The following is a 16,086-nucleotide window of genomic DNA, read 5'->3' as shown; positions in this document are numbered from 1 at the left end:
CTCCTTAGGTAATGAACTGTAGGGGCAGCAAATTTCCTATACCAGCTGTAGCATAACCTCTCTAGGAGAGAGATCGCGTTATCACAGAGGATGTGCTTATCGATTATTTTTTGCTATATGTTGAATTTGCTATGCTTTGTCTGTTACCTTTCCCTCAAAGTGGACTAAACCTTAAAGTGCATTTTTTAAAACAGAGTTTTGGCTGGAGGTATTAGAGAAACAATAGGAGATTCTTAAAGTATTACTCATTAAGGCACTAATCGAATGATACACATCCTGTACTGGTTGGATGCACTGAGAGTTGCCAGAAGTGGGAAGGAGTTGAAGCTTTGCAGAAATTCTACAGAGAACTGTTAGGATATGAAACACTGAAAGGTTTTAAGCTAAAGTTTGACATGCATGAATGGAAGCAGCAGCTCACATCTGTCAGAATTATTGCTGCTTTCCTGATTTACAGTGAAGAATCCACAGGTATGAAAGCAAGGGTAAGTTTCTGAGAGAAAGAAGTTCAAAGAATGTAACTTAAACATGTTGTCATCTTTGGGCTTGTTTCCTATTTAGCTGTACACTTGTTATTAATTCCATTTTTTCATCTTTTTTTGTTTTTTCTTTCTTTCAGATTCCCAAGAAGGAAACTACAAGTCAGAGGTCAACAGTAAACCCAGGAAGGAAAGGACAGCTTTCACCAAGGAGCAAATCAGAGAGCTAGAAGCAGAATTTGCTCATCATAACTATTTGACCAGGCTGAGGCGATATGAGATAGCAGTAAACCTGGACCTCACTGAAAGACAGGTACTTGTACAAAATAGTGGATTTTAAATGCTTGCCCAGTATTTACCAATGGTTAGTAGCTCCTCACAGTAGAGCTCTTGTTTGTGTTGCTAATAGATATCCTGACATATCAGATTGAATGTTTATAGCAAAATTATATACATTTATTACCTCCCTACTATGAGAGTAATTTGTATTTTTATATTTTTATATGTACCGGCTGCAGATTAGTTTCGTCTTGTAGGCAGGGATGGAAGATAAAAGCACGAGTAATATATTTGTTAAACTGATGCACATCTTTTCTAATCTGTCCACACTGATGTGACTGGAGAAATGGTAGGTCCCAAATACAGCACGCACAAGCAGCTGATCTGCCTGCATGCAACAAATACGAGCATCTTGTTTTAGTCTATTAAATATATGGAGTTGCCATTTGTCCTGAGTTTCTGAACATCCTGTTTCCAGATGGCAGCAAGAATGGGAACACCAGCAAAACTGGAATACAGGCATTTTTAACCACTTTATCTTACCCTGGGCTGTGAAAGCAGAGGAGATGATGGAATTTCTTATCACTGTTGCTGGTTTCCGGCTCACCAAACCCTGGTCAGGGCAACGCTGCTGCATGTGCTCAAGTTTCATCATGCATGCTGTCGCATTGATTTCTAATGGAAATATTCATGTTAAACATGTACTAAAGTGTTTCAGGATCTCATCCCAACACACTAAACAGGTAGTCAAGTCACGTTCGAAATAATGATTACAACAACATACACATTTAAAAAATGGGTGTTAGTATAGACGTTTAGAATACTGGGCTCAAGTACATCAAATCTGATGAAATATTGCCTACGGCTTTATCATTAAAATTGAAAGTTTTTTGCTCACTGACGGACAGTAATCCTTTCTTCCAGAATCAATATTAGATTGAGGGATTGCTTTACGTGCAGTTAGTAAGATAATGATACCAAGGAAGGATATCAAAATAGCACCATCTTTTGTGAACTCTAGATATGAGAAATTTTGCAAATTTCGTGAGTTTTGGTAACATCTGCTGTAAGTAGACATCTCAGTGAAAATCCAGCATTTTCTATACATATGAACATGCAGGCGAATGAAATAGTTTTTTTCTTTGAAGGCTTCTGGAGAGTGGCTGTTCTTTCCAGTTCATCAAGAAGCAGCCAATAATTTCTCTTGTTTGACTTGAACTCTTTGCCAAGTTCCACTGGGGTCATTCTGCGTTACTTAAATATGTTTGGTTTATTTGTAAAAGCACATCATTTTGTATCAAACAACTGATAAAATTTTGCCTCTCTCATTTCCACTGACTAAGGTAAGCAAAGACAATTAGATTAACTTCCACACTGATTTTGAGAGCCAAGGGGAGGAATGAATTTTCTCAGTGACAAAGGTACATTCTGTGTGGAACTGAGCAATGATAAATAAATTTTAAAAAATATCTGGCCAATTTGACAGGAATCAGTCATGTGGATTCAGAAAACATATCCCCAGAGTTAATAATGGTGAATTTGGCCTGGAATTTACCTATTCTCCCTGATAAATTCTTAATTATTTTCTTCAAAGAACAGGTTGAATAGTAAAACTAAATGAAGAGACAGTTCACTATCCTAAAGGAAATTACTTAAACTAAAAGCATTTAACTTGCTGAAAAGGGAAGGATAAATACTGAATATTGAATATTGTCTCTGGAGGAGAAAAGGCAGCATGTGCTACACAAGTGGAGAGAATTCATTTAAGTCATGGAAGCACTTGCCGCTCTATAACAGTCACAAAATGTCAGTTATAAGCATTCTGCTGATAATTGTGATAATTTCTATAGAATCATAATTAGTCTATCTAATTATATAATCTAATTCTTCTCTGCTTCCCTAGATTATCACAGAGGGACAACTGAGCTTCCAGAGATAACTCCCTTCCTTCCTTCCTTCCTGCCTGCCTGCCTGCCTTCCTCCTTAAATCCACTCTCACTTAGAAAAGGAAAGCATTAAGATTTTTAGCTTAACAGAGTCCAGTTCTGTACCTTGCCACAATAAAATAGTCTGAGAGAAGGGGAAAAAAAAAAAGATAGCATAAAAGTTGTATTGCTCGTTGAAAACAAAAAGAAAACTGAGGAAGTTATGGAGATATTTTTCAGTTTCTGAACCATACTAAGCCAAGTAATTATGTCCCTTCTGATACTGTCACTTAGAAATATCGCTTCTTAAAATCAAATATGTTGCTTTGATGGAAAAAATCATGTAAATAAGCATGGAAGTGGGTGTGGGTTTCCATGGTATATGGCAGTTTTCAGAAGCTGAATGCAGTAAATCAAAAGGCTTAACTCTTGTTGCATACTTGCTTTACATCTGCATTCCTTTAGTGACTTAAAACAATACTCTAGGGTGAACGTGGTGTGACACTAATATTTCTTTTTTTTTCCATTTAAGAGACTGTGAACTCTTATTCACGACCAGTCTTTCTGTCATTAGCAGAATGAATGATTATTCTTGAGTGGGATAACATTACCTATTTGTTTGCTTACTCCTGTTATTACTTTATTTTACTAACTTTTCCAACAGAGGAGAGCATATTTGATATCTGTCTTAAACAGATGCAACAGAAACATTTTTTTTCTAAAATTATTATGATGAAATTAAAATATATTGATGGATTTAAAAAAAAACACTCTCCAGGGAGGTAGCATTTTTATAGCATCACTATTTCTAGGAAACTTTCCCTTTACAATTTTCTTTTCCAAAGGCTGCATTGCAGAAAATGGTACCTGACTGATAGGCAGTAGTTCCTTTGTTTGAAATAAGTGGACACACAAGTGATAACGTCGATCTCGTCACAGGCTGTAGACCTACTTGTTTTGGAAGCTCTCTTGATCTCTTACGGAACATTAAATTCACACATGGAAAATTGCTTCAGATAATGCAATGACAAAACCAGGAGTGAATATTGCATAGAAAATAGGTTTGAGAACAGATCTAGCCCCTGATGGAATGACTTGTTTAGCATAGCTGTTTTTACTATGCTTTGAAAAAATTACAAGCATCGTCTTATTCAGAAGGCAGAAGAACAAAAATAATCTGGGGAAAGTATTGTTGGGTCATCCTAAATTTACAACTATAAGTTATTTCCCAGGATATGAGATAAATCACGAAGGCTATTATCTCAAGAAATCTCTATCTTCCTCTTGACTATGGTGATAATTTCAACCATACGCTGCAGCTTAAAAGAGGCAATGACCAACTAACACTTCATAATTACCTTTCTGGCATTTAAACAAGCTGTAGAAAAAAACATATGTCTGACCATATTTAAAAAGCTATACAAGGGTATTAAAGTTTTCTACAGTCATCAAAGTAAGGATCCATTTGACTTTTGAAACAACTTGCAAGATCAGTTCAAACATAAATGACTCATGGAAGGCCATTTCACAAAAACAATAATGAAAAAAAAGCCTCACAACATATGGATCAGAAGAAGGAAGTAATCCTATCACTCCCTGAAAAGGAAACCTGAGTTACAAGACAGGAGGATGAAATAAAATAAGTGCCTCAATTGCCTAGATAGTAAGAGTGCACTTTGAGCGCATTATAAGCACATCTGGTGGTAGGATGGCTCTATTATGGTATTGCATGAATTCCAAGAGTATAGGTACATATAATTCCTGCTTCATCTCCTATAGAGTGCACTCAGGATCCCTGCTCAGCCAGCAGTTAATAATTTTCAGCTGGCAGGCTTCTATTATATTTTGAAGAGCCAGTTAGACTAAAAACTATGTTAGCTCCCCAGATATTTGTAACCTTGACAAGCGCATTCTTGGCTTTTTTGTACATCCAGATATACTTGGAGAGGGCTCCATGCAAACTTTTTAATATCTCGCTGTGGGATGAGGAGAGGAAGCAGCTGCAGTGGGGTATCAGAGGCGTGGCAAAATGGACATTTTTATGGAGTTGGTCTTGCCAAATATAGAAGGAGTAGGAGATCTTTCCACCTCGCAAGATCTTTTTGCATGGAGCTAATCAAAAGAGTAATGTTGCAGTTCTGCAGGCTAGCTAAGGTTACCGGAATAAACAGTTCAAATATGTAATGCTTCTGCTTGCCAACGAAAACGGAAAATCCCACCTAGTCAGATTAAATTCTGCTGATGGCAACGAGGTTTATTTCATCTTAGCTTTAATTACCAATACTTGTTCAGAAGCCACCAATCATTTATAAAAGACCTGAAGCCATTGATTTTGCATAGGACAAAAGGGCAGAATTTTGTCAAAATGAAGAGTGTTTTTGCATGTGTGTTTGGCTTCCATATATATGCTACCAACACATGGGATAGGTGACAAAATAACAAGATTTTTAATGCCTTTTTCTACCAGAAAGAGAAGAAAGCGGTATTATTATTTAAATGTATTTGGGCAATGTTGGTACCATACCATAACCCACACTGTAGCCCTGCATTGGTACGACTATACAAATAATAAATGAAGTTTCCTATTAGAAGAGTTTTCTCCAGACCTGGTTACCTTAATACTTCATCACAAGTGAGTTCAGTAAAATCCTTTTCAGTATCACAGAGCTCAGGGCAGGCTAATCACTACAGTTTTTGGACTTTACTGGTAAGGTAACAATATCTCCCAATAATCACCCAAGTGAGAAACTAGGGAGTTTGGTGTTCCTCATTTAGGTTTCTGTTCTGAACCAACTCTGGAAGAGTAAATGTTTCTTCATGTGTCACACGGTAGGACTAGTTTCCTACTCTAGGAAGCTAGATTTCCAGGGTTAGATGGTGAAATTATTACCTTGTATACTGTCAAAAAAATCAAACAATGGACCGATAGCACAAGCTTGACTGTATCTGTCTGATTTATTGTGCTGTCATGTCTTTTCTGAAAGGCAGCTGCTCATTCCAAGCTCCCATGTGTTGAATGCTCTCTATATACACTATAATAATGAGCCCATGTGGCTTGAAATCCTTTGGATTATTTGTTTTATTTAAAGCAACACTCTTAATAAAATAAAATTCACTAATACTTTTATATTTTTCTTGAGCAATATAAATACCAGCAGTAAGAGTTACTGGGCTAACTCTGTTCTTTCTTAGGAAAGAATGCTTCTGGCAAACTTAATTTAACTTGTGCATAATTTTGATTTGTAGGATAATTCTTTTTTAAAAAGTACATGGCAAAACTTCAAAGAGCATATTTACTTTTGCAGTATTGATTGAATTTGAACAGTAATTCCACTCGCAAAGATCCAAGTGCCTCAAGCTGTTAGATATGAATGGACCCTACACCTGCAAAGAAGCCCTGTGAGGTTCTGGGTGAGGAAAAATCTCTGTCTGTGCAAAGCAGCGTATGCGAGATAGACAGAAATATTAGCAGGTTTGTAAAAGCAGGCTGCTTTTACAAAGTACGTCAGAATCACAGAATCACCTACATTGGAAAAGACCTTTAAGATCATTGAGTCCAACTTAACACTGACAAGTCCTTGACTAAAGCATATCCCTAAGCACTACGTCTACATAACTCTTAAAAACTTTCAGGGATGGGGACTCCACCACTGCCCTGGGCTACTCGTTCCAATGCCCGACAACCGTTTCAGTAAAGAACTTCTTCCTAATATCCAATATAAACCTTCCTTGGTGTGACTGAGGCCATTTCCTATTGTCCTACCACTTGTTACTTGGTTGAACTTGGTGAGTAAGGCTCTGCTGTCCCCTATCCCTACCTTTTCTTAGACATAAATTGGGAAAAATGCGGCTTCTTCTGTCACCTGTTTTAGGAGATACGCAAAGAAACTGGATGAAGGTAAACTCAAAACCAGAGATTATAGGAGAATAAGGTAGATGGAGTTCTAACAGTAGACCCACAGATAGCCTTTCTTTTCCCCTGGACAAAAAAAAGACAGACTAGTTCTGTACTGCCTTAGAGTATGTGCAACAAGCCAGTAGGAGGAAAGGTTCTGAAATAATTTGTGCCATTCTACTTGAGCTATGTTAACCCTGAAACCTGCTTAAGACAGGTTTTGAATAGGAAGGGTTAGCTGTTTAATCATGAAAATAATTTTGAAGATCACTGGTGGAGAAGGTGGCAGTTCTTTGGATGGAGTAGAGGGACGTAAACTGAGTGCTCTCAAAGACTTCTGAAACTGGAATGAAATACTCCTATCACTCCTCTGAAATATAATTTCTGTTCCATTCCTGTCTAAACGTGGGAGGTAAAAAGGAGAATGTATCACCTAGGGAGTACCCAAAGCTCAACTGACTTCTATGTAATGAAAAACCAGAACTCACTCCTACACCTTCCTGGGTGCCAGAAGCTCCAGCTGTCCTTTGTGCACCTGCCAGACCCTCCCCTTTCCCTCAACAGCTGCTGCAAAGTACTTCTGCACATTCAGTGCAAAGTCCGGTAACGTAACACGAAGCAGATTGCTTTAAATCAGTGAGCAGGTGACTTAAGCAATTTTAATTAGAACATTCTGGTACCATGCATTAACTTCCAAAGAAAAATTAATTGCATTTTTAGTACTATTTTATAATAACCAAGACATTTAATAATCAGATTTATTTAAACTGGTTTTAAGCCCAAAATACATTTAAGATTTCTAAGAGAGATTTTTTTTAAAAGAAATTAGAATTCCATTAAATCATAGAAGGAAGATAATTAATTTAATTGAATAAAACTACTTTAACTTACTCTCCCATGTATCCAACATGACTGAAAACCAGCTGAACTATTTAAAATCTCATGTTATCTTTAGTTACTAAAGTGAGCTGATAACTCTGACTACCATTTCTGTAAATATTTTATACTAATAGATTTGATTTTTACATCTTTATATATATTCATTGTCTAGGAGAAGAACTTTTCTGGGTTTAGATTCCTATTTATTTGCTTTTATAAACTATCATGAAAAATACTACCTCTATATATGCAAAAGGTAAGTCTCAGCTGTGTGACACCAGTGTAAAGTTCAGGAGTTTGACTTTCTTTAAAACTTGGCAGCATAAATGTATTATCTAAAAATAACAGGACTGTTTTCAGAGCCAAAAAAAGTTGAGAAGTAAACTTTTCTCTTTTTTTAATTTTTAAAAGTTAGGATTATTTTTGTTATCCATACATTTGTCTGCAGTAAATCAACAGATTAAAAATAAATAAATATAAAATAGACAATGGCTGCCCAGGGGCAGAAAGCGTAAAAGGTTTGGTGATTTGGTCTTCCTGACACATCATTTAGGTATAATAGAACATGGAATTTGGGATACTGACTTCAAAGACTCATACGTAGAAATATGCATCCCTTACAGAAAAATAAGAGTTTGGCACAGTGCTCTTGTTTCTAATTTTTAAGGTTTTAGAGAGATCGGGCCTCAGATTTTAATCTTCTTTGGGACTCACGCCACTAAAACCTGGAATAGAAAACCTAATTTTAGGAAAGAATCTTTCATTTGAGAAAAAAGCTTTTTTTTAAAAGAGAAACTACTTTTTTTTCTTTGAACAAGAAAGCAGACTGTGCAACTAAGGTAGTTTGAATTGTCATACTTTAGTCTTTCAGACAAGAATGTCTTTATTAAGAAATACTCATTTAATTATAGAAGGTAATTAAGTTTAGCTTTTCTCTGTAAGTAGAGAATGCTAAAATTCCATATCAAAAGGAAGCATCTGTGTTCTACAGAGCACGGTTGTCCTGGCTTGAGAGCACCAGGATGAAAGTTCTCTGGGGCTCCTGGCACAGGTGGCAATCACAGTGGGGCAGGGGGACAGCTGTGCCTATGGGGAGGAGAGGATGGTCCCAAGTGGACCAATCACAGTGTTCAGTATACAAGGTGCTCAGTATATAAGGGATGGAAGGAGTACTCTGGGTTCATCATCGTCTTTCTCTGAGCTATTGGTGTTCTTTCCTCCTGCTTTTGTGCTGTGGAGGAGTGCTGCTTATCAGGACAGGTTGTCTTTCCCTGCCTCCTGCCCTGGATGGGAATGACACAGCTCTTTTTATATATATATTTTTTTTGAACTGTTATTGGGACTCTGGGTTCAGGCACTACTGTCTGCGGACAAGGCCAGTCTGGAATTTTTTTCTACTTGGGATGTAGTTGTCATCTGGAAGATGTAGGTCCCTTATTGATATATTCTCTTGTATCTTTAAGCATATTTGCATAGTTATCTGTACATAGTTCAACACCTTTAGTGTTTTTCTTTTTTATTATACTGGTTCAGGTTTTATTCAAACTTCAAAGTCTCTCTCCCTGGTTTCCCCGTTATTCTCCCCTGCAAGGGTGGTGGAGGGAATCACAAAAAGTGTCTGTCAAAGTTTAGTGGCTGGCCCAGCCTTAAACTTTGACAGGTTTATGAACTTTCCTTAGGGGCCCTTACATAGCAAGCACAATGTGAAGGAATAGTGTGATAGGTCCATTTGAGTCACCAGACCCATCTTCTCCTCCCCATAGGCACATTTGCCACCTGCCTCCCTGTGATTGCCATGTGTTCCAGGAGCCCCAGAGAACTTTCATCCTGGTGCTCTCAAACTAGGACAATGGTAGAAGTCAATTATTCTTAAAGTTAGCGTGACTGAAATGCTCTGCTGAAGATATATTTATTTGGAGCTGAAATGATGTGTTAATGCCCACATCATGAAGTTGTATTAAAGATGGAGATGCAGGAAAGCACTTCTTGTGGCCTACTAAGGACCTATAGATCATAATTATATAATGATTCCTTTATCAATGTAAACACTAACAATGTCAACCTCCTTGTTTCGGCTCTCTTCTCGTGATTCCTACAGAGTAGACCTTAAAATAAATCGGTCACAGCAAAGCCATTTATCTTCTACATCAGAAGATGTGCAATGTGAAATCATTTACTCGTATCTTAAGTAACAGTCTAATCATCAGATGTGGAGATGCAGATGCTAAACAACTTGTTGACTAAGGGAAAAGAAACCGTGCTTTCGTGCCAGTAAGCAGATGTGCTCAATAGACTGGTTCCTAAGTGCTGATTTAGAAACAGCTGTTAATGCTACCATCATCTCTAATACAGTTCATTTCCCTCCACTTCCTTTGTTTTCCATACATACATATGCTTGCTCTATAGAGCTGCGTTGTGCTAGTCAGAGGGTGGAGAAGAGGGAGTGCATGTTAATAAATAATAGGCAATCAGGACCTGATTCTGGGAGGTGGTGAGCACTCTCAGCTCCTGCTGGAGTTAACTTAGACTTGAAAAACGGCACAGAAAGGTTCATAAAACCTGTGGTATCAAGATTTTCATGGTAGATCTTCAAGCTGCTTTAAAAAGAGATCCTGTTTGCCAACGCTGTAAATGGCACAAGCTAGTTCTTTCACTGGAAATGTTTTTCAAGTTAACTTCAATAAGGGTTTTTTCTCCTTTATTTTTTTTTTATTTTTTCTTTCATTCATGTTCTCCTTTCTTTCACTTTTTCTTTCCCCAGTTCATTCTCCCTGTCCTTTCTCCTTTCTCCTTTTTGCTTCTCAGGGTGTTTTGTTCTGATGCATGTTTTATGCAACACCGCTAAGTTTCAAATGAGTTTGAAATGTTTGAAAAGCACAGTTTTCTGAGAATCCAGATAAACTGACACTCTGAAGAACTTCACACAGTTTACTTCACTTCCTTCCCATTACTAAAATATAAATGGATCACATATCAGTAACAACTATACCCTCCAGGACTGACTCTTCAACTCTAGAGGAAGTTCAGAATTCCAGTATCTGAATTTGATCTCTAGAGGAAATAACAAGTGAAGGAGCTGTCTCATATTATTAACACATGAGCGTTAAAATCTTCATCTAGAGCCCATTGAACTCTGTGGAAAAACTCATATTGACATTAGTCAATATGACCTGGATCAGGTCAAAAGTGTATTTCAGTACTTTATAATGGAGGACGTAAAGAAATATATATAAAAAACACCTAATGTATTCCTTCATGTAAGAGTTCTGCTCTACATTAACACAGCAAATGACATCAAAATAAATGCATAGTATTTTCAACAGTAAACTTCGCTATGGCTTTTGAAAATCATCTTTGACATACCAAATAAAGAAATTTCTTGTTTGATATTCTCTAAGTAAATCAGATGCAGATTATTTGAAGCTATTAAGAAAAAGCCTATAGCTTTTTATTTTTTTACTTCTTTTTTCCCATTTAAAAATTGCTGCCATTTTCTGTTTATGGGAGGCCTGACAGGCTGTATGTCAGTCAGCAGGATATATTCTCCTTTGGAAGTGCCAGAGTTATGCTCTACTTTCCACACTCCAGAGAGCACATGCAAAGGTAGCTGAATCCTTTCAGCCCTACTCTCCCTAAATGCTGTGTTTTCCAGGTAGCAGGTCATGTGCAGGCATGGCGTTACATGCTGGTTCCTCTGAGGAGTTTATAAATGTATCTTGTGCTTATTCTTGAAAAGGGAATTAATCATCCTTTAATTGATTTATATCAACTAATATAGAAACACTGGCCTAGACTCATCCCTGGTGGAGGCATTTCAGGACATGGTGAGATAAGCTCGTCTGAGGGCAGGTAATCTGAAGGATGAGGTACTCCCCAGCCTGTCCTTGGCTACTCATTACCTGGAAGCTGGTTCTAATCAGTTCTCTGGGGTTTAACGCTCAAGGAGAGAGACTGCTCTCGACTGTTGTTTTGTGAAGTGACCTGAACTACAAAAAGCAGCACCAACAGAATATTGTAAGAAAAAAACCCAGAAAACAAAAAAAGAATAATTTATTACATTGGAGTAGAAAACAGTCAAAAAATGTCAGGCCAGCAGATGTGAGAGTTTAGGTCTGTCTGTGAGAGAAGAGAAACGAGCCAGGCAGTGTCTCCCAGCCAGAACAGTTTCTGACAATGGTTGTAGGAGTATTAGCTTCAGTTTCTTGAGTACCCAAAAATGAAATGGATGCACCCGGAAGGTGGTTTGTCTGGATCTCTCCTGTTCCAGTAAGTTAAAGTAGGTTGAATCCAGGCAGTCCATTGAAATTTTTGCTTCAAAAGCATCATTGTAATTTTTCTTGAAACCACTTTTTGCATACATTATTATTTTGGTTTAGGTTTTCAATGCTGTGACTTATTCTGTGAATGTTCCGGGCCATAAAAATATCCAGAGAATTGCTTAGATCTGTTAAACATCACTCCAATCCTGTTATTTTTTTCTTGCCGAATAAAATTATCTCAGCTCTTATTTCAGAAGAAGAGTGATAATATTCTGTGGTATTGGTTGAATCCAAAGTGTATTACTTTTGATGTTTAGATTATGACTGCAGTTGATTCTACTGCACTGTCTGGCACCAGTAGAGTGGTGTCGTTTTCAAGAGAAAATTCATTGTCTTAAAAAAACCCCAAAATAAACAGAGTGGCATCTTAACTTCCCCCAGAAAGCTGATAATTCTGTACTAATGCTGTACCCTTTTGAAGACACTATTTCTCTGGACACCTCTGATACATGACCTAAGTATGATAATTCCCGGCATCACAGCAACCAGTAATAAATACCTTTCCCTTTACACTCATTTCATTTTACAAGCCAGATTCTTTGGCTCTGATGAGTTGACTAAAAGAAAGGATGTGTTGCGTTTTTTGAGGCTCTTAACTAACCTGGAATTGTTTTGCTCAGTTCCCAAGTGACTGGCTGTAACAGCTCACATTGGCTTTAAGAGGAATATAGAGTATAAAGAAATAAATATACGTCTCTTCCTTCCTACATATGTACACACAGGTAGTGATGTTAGCTATCAGTTCAATTGTAGTAAAATTTTTGTGTAAAATTCAAAGTGATAGTAAAGGTTAAACATTGCAGTGTTTCCTGGATGTGTAAGACAGATTCAGCAAAACAGCATTTTTGTGGCTCTATTACTCATGTTGTACAATATGTCCTGCTGTGCCTGTTCCTTGCTGTTTCTTTTAAAACTCTGAAACACATTCTGCTGAACGCAGCAGAGAGGATACACCAACACTGCGAGCTTTCTTGCTTTCTTTACAAGTGAAAAGTTGTTTATTTTTCTGTGGAACCTTCATGTGAAGAGCTGCACAGACACACACGCACGAGATTTTAAAGCAACATTAATTGGATCAAACCCAACCATCTTCTATTTATACTGTTTTCAGAGACAATATTTTAAGTTGATTTGAAATCAGCTTTTAATCTGTTCTAATATATTTGACAGATGCTATGCACATCTTTTTTTTTTCTTTTTCTTTTCTTTTGCCTGTTGAAAAAAAAATCCTTGTGGTTTACAGTGCTAGTACTTCAGAACTGTGCAAATAATTTAGGTTTACTTCCCCCCCATATATTTCCATACAGAGAAGGGGAGGCAGGGAAATGAGTTTCAGCTGGAGTAAAATCTTGGGGTTTAATGTGACTTAAATACAGATACCTTTTTATTCTTTCATGGTATGAATTTCTTTTCCATTCTGTGATTTTGACTCAAATTTATAAATGCTTTGCTCTCTGGCTTTAGGGGTATTTATTTGTCTGAAACGTTTGACCAGAGTCTATGGCTAAATGTAGCAAAATCGAGAATCACTCAACTAGAATAATTTAAATACATTTGTGAAATAGACAGGGAAGTCAAAAGTTTTGGGGTCCAGAAATGTTCTTTCTTTTACTTCAACAAGTAAAAGTGCTCCACCTGACACTTAACCACAAGTTTACAGATGCAAAGAGGCAGAAAGCGATGCAAACTTTTCAGTGCCAGTTCTTTTCCGAAAGAACTACCCTCAGAATGGGTCCCTGCCACCAGACAGGGCTTTCTATTACACGAAAGGTAATTTCTTCTGCGCAGTTGCTTGATGGGACCCGTTTTGCCTCTGTTTTGCTGCCTGTGAAGTGGCGTTTTCTCAAGAATATGTGAAGTTAATGTTTTCTAGCGGGCTGTGAGATCTTCCTGTGAAGCAGTCGGCTGCAGAGAGCCCAGCTGCCTTTTTGTGGTAACCCCCTTTCCCTTCTTTCTAGTCATTATCGATGCATCCCCAGGGTCACGTCCTATCCAAAACTGGATGGCTTGCTCCTTGGGGAAGGCTTGCTCTGCTTTTTACCATACAGACAGAAAGGCAACATGCTGTGCATAAAGGAAAAAAAAAAAAAGCCAAATGCTGTGCTACAGCTCTAAAGCTTATTTCCTTCATTGACCCCATCTTTATTTTCTCGCTTTGTCATTCTTCCCCAAAGGTAAAAGTTTGGTTCCAGAACAGACGGATGAAGTGGAAGCGGGTAAAAGGGGGCCAGCAAGGGGCAGCGGCCCGGGAGAAGGAACTGGTGAATGTGAAAAAGGGGACGCTGCTCCCCTCCGAGCTCTCTGGCATCGGCGCAGCTGGTCTCCAGCACACGGGGGACTCACTAGCGAACGACGACAGCCACGACAGCGACCACAGCTCTGAGCACGCACACTTATGATACACAGAGAGTGTCCCAGCTCCGTTCTCAGGAAAGATGCTTTGCTGGCAAGCCTTACACAGGCATCGTTTACGTATGCAAGTGACTCCGGCAGTGATTTTTTTTTAAAGTTGTTATGGAAAATTCAGGCTTATTGTGTCTGCTTTTCTTGATTTTTAGATGGTTTACAGTAAGTGCCATGTCTTAAAAGTGCCTCAAGAGTGGAGAAGTGGAAGACGAACTTACTTTGAACATTCCAGATTTGTTTGTCATGTTTATGACAGCGGGCAGGTATTTTTGCTTTAGCTTGCACTGAAAATTACATTGCTCTCAACAGACATTATATTCTGAAAACCACAGTGCCACAAAATCACTATCTAGTGGATAAGAAATGTATTTTAACTCTGTATATATTTACCTTACAGCATTTTCCTGTCTTCACTAATTTTAGCAATGCATTCATATTAGCTGATGGCAATAGTCACTCATGACAATAAATGGCTTTTTGTCTCTTTATTTTTGTTTTGTTTTTCCAAAGACATACAATACATGCAGATACTTTTGTTCAAGTAGAGAACAATACAATAGTGTCTGCTAGGACACGTCCTTGTATGACAGACAAAACAAACCTTATGTTGCATTTACTATCAACTGCTGCTAATAGGGTATTATTAAACTTACCTAGCTCCTCAATTCTTCTTATCTTATAACTGCAAAAAAATGATTTTTAGGATCATAAGGATAGTCCAGTAACCTACCAAAAAATGCCATGTTCCACTCATGCTTGGTGGAAACTTCCCAAAGGATTATTCATTTCTACTTTGTCATAATTGAGTACAGTGGTAAATACTGACACTCTGCAGAAATGTTATTGCTTCATCTTCAGTTTGAAAAAAAAACCAGCAGATAAGCTTGAAGTTATTATCAACTGCTTATGTTGGTAGAAATCAAAATATGAAGGTAACTCAGTGGTGTGTCCCATGTGTAAAATCAAGACACATTTTCTGTTATAAGCTTTTGTGTACATACAGGCAAATACCAAAACCCAAAATTTAATGCAAACCATTGATTGTACTTTGTAAAGAAATATGTTTAATAAATAATCCTTTTTAAATAATTCTGGTCTCTCTACAGTAATTTCAGAGGATACTCAAAGTGGGTTTTGCAGAAGTCCTCAGCAGCTCTGCCTTTTTGAACTCAGTCTCTCGGTGGACAACACAAATCGATATTTTTGAATTTAGGCTTTTGATATTGGGTAAACCTTCTGCCTTGATCCATTTGAGAAACTCTTTCCTTTAGCAGGGAAAAAAGGCATCTAGCAGCTAAAGATGCCTTCAGCTAAAGCCAACTAAAGTCTGTTCGACCATTTTTCCTGATTCAGAACAAATATAAAGGATTATTTTGTTGAACCTTGTCGAAATGAATGAAAGGGAATAAATACCAGAAAGAGCGGTATGCTTACATTATCATGCCTTTGTTCAATAAGGTGGTTCAGGTAAAAAAAAAATCAAAAAAATTTCAGAGATTAATTGAACTGAGTAGTGTGATACAGGGAGCTGAGTGAAAGAGTGAGCAAGAAATGCACATATTTTAGTAAATGCTTGTGAGCACTCACTGAAGCTCTGCTATGTGGAACATTAGGGCATCATAAAAGTTAAATGCAATCAAGAACTCCGTGTCTGTTTTCCAAAATCTTTCAAATGTAAGTTTGAACTTTCTTGCACATTAATTGTTGTCATGATCATTTTAGTTTAAAATATCCAAGCAATGGGTAATTAATTTCTTTAAGGACTTCAGAGTATTTTATTGATTCCAGCAGTTAAGTGGTTTTGATTTGTTTCTCAGTTTTTTCAAATGCCTTTGTCATACAAAATTGCTGAGAATGGGAGTAGGATAGAGAAGTAACACAACTACTTCTGAATACTTGATATT

The 16,086-nt window shown here is 37.5% G+C and overlaps 1 protein-coding gene across 1 annotated transcript; it reads left to right on the top strand.

Annotated features, from left to right (window-relative positions):
- Positions 1 to 395: 395 nt before the first annotated feature.
- LOC104271971 (homeobox protein MOX-2-like) lies at positions 396 to 15,264 on the top strand. Its single transcript, XM_009866826.1, has 3 exons — positions 396 to 471; positions 620 to 792; positions 13,951 to 15,264. Exons 1-3 carry the CDS (start codon positions 396 to 398, stop codon positions 14,173 to 14,175), a joined length of 474 nt encoding a protein of 157 aa, XP_009865128.1. The 3' UTR covers positions 14,176 to 15,264.
- The last annotated feature ends 822 nt before the right edge of the window (positions 15,265 to 16,086 follow it).

This window comes from Apaloderma vittatum, unplaced genomic scaffold (genome assembly GCF_000703405.1).
Source record: "Apaloderma vittatum isolate BGI_N311 unplaced genomic scaffold, ASM70340v1 scaffold18470, whole genome shotgun sequence".
Lineage (NCBI taxonomy): Eukaryota > Metazoa > Chordata > Aves > Trogoniformes > Trogonidae > Apaloderma > Apaloderma vittatum.
Note: the sequence above shows the minus strand (reverse complement) of the source record. Positions and strands in the feature narration are given on the sequence as shown.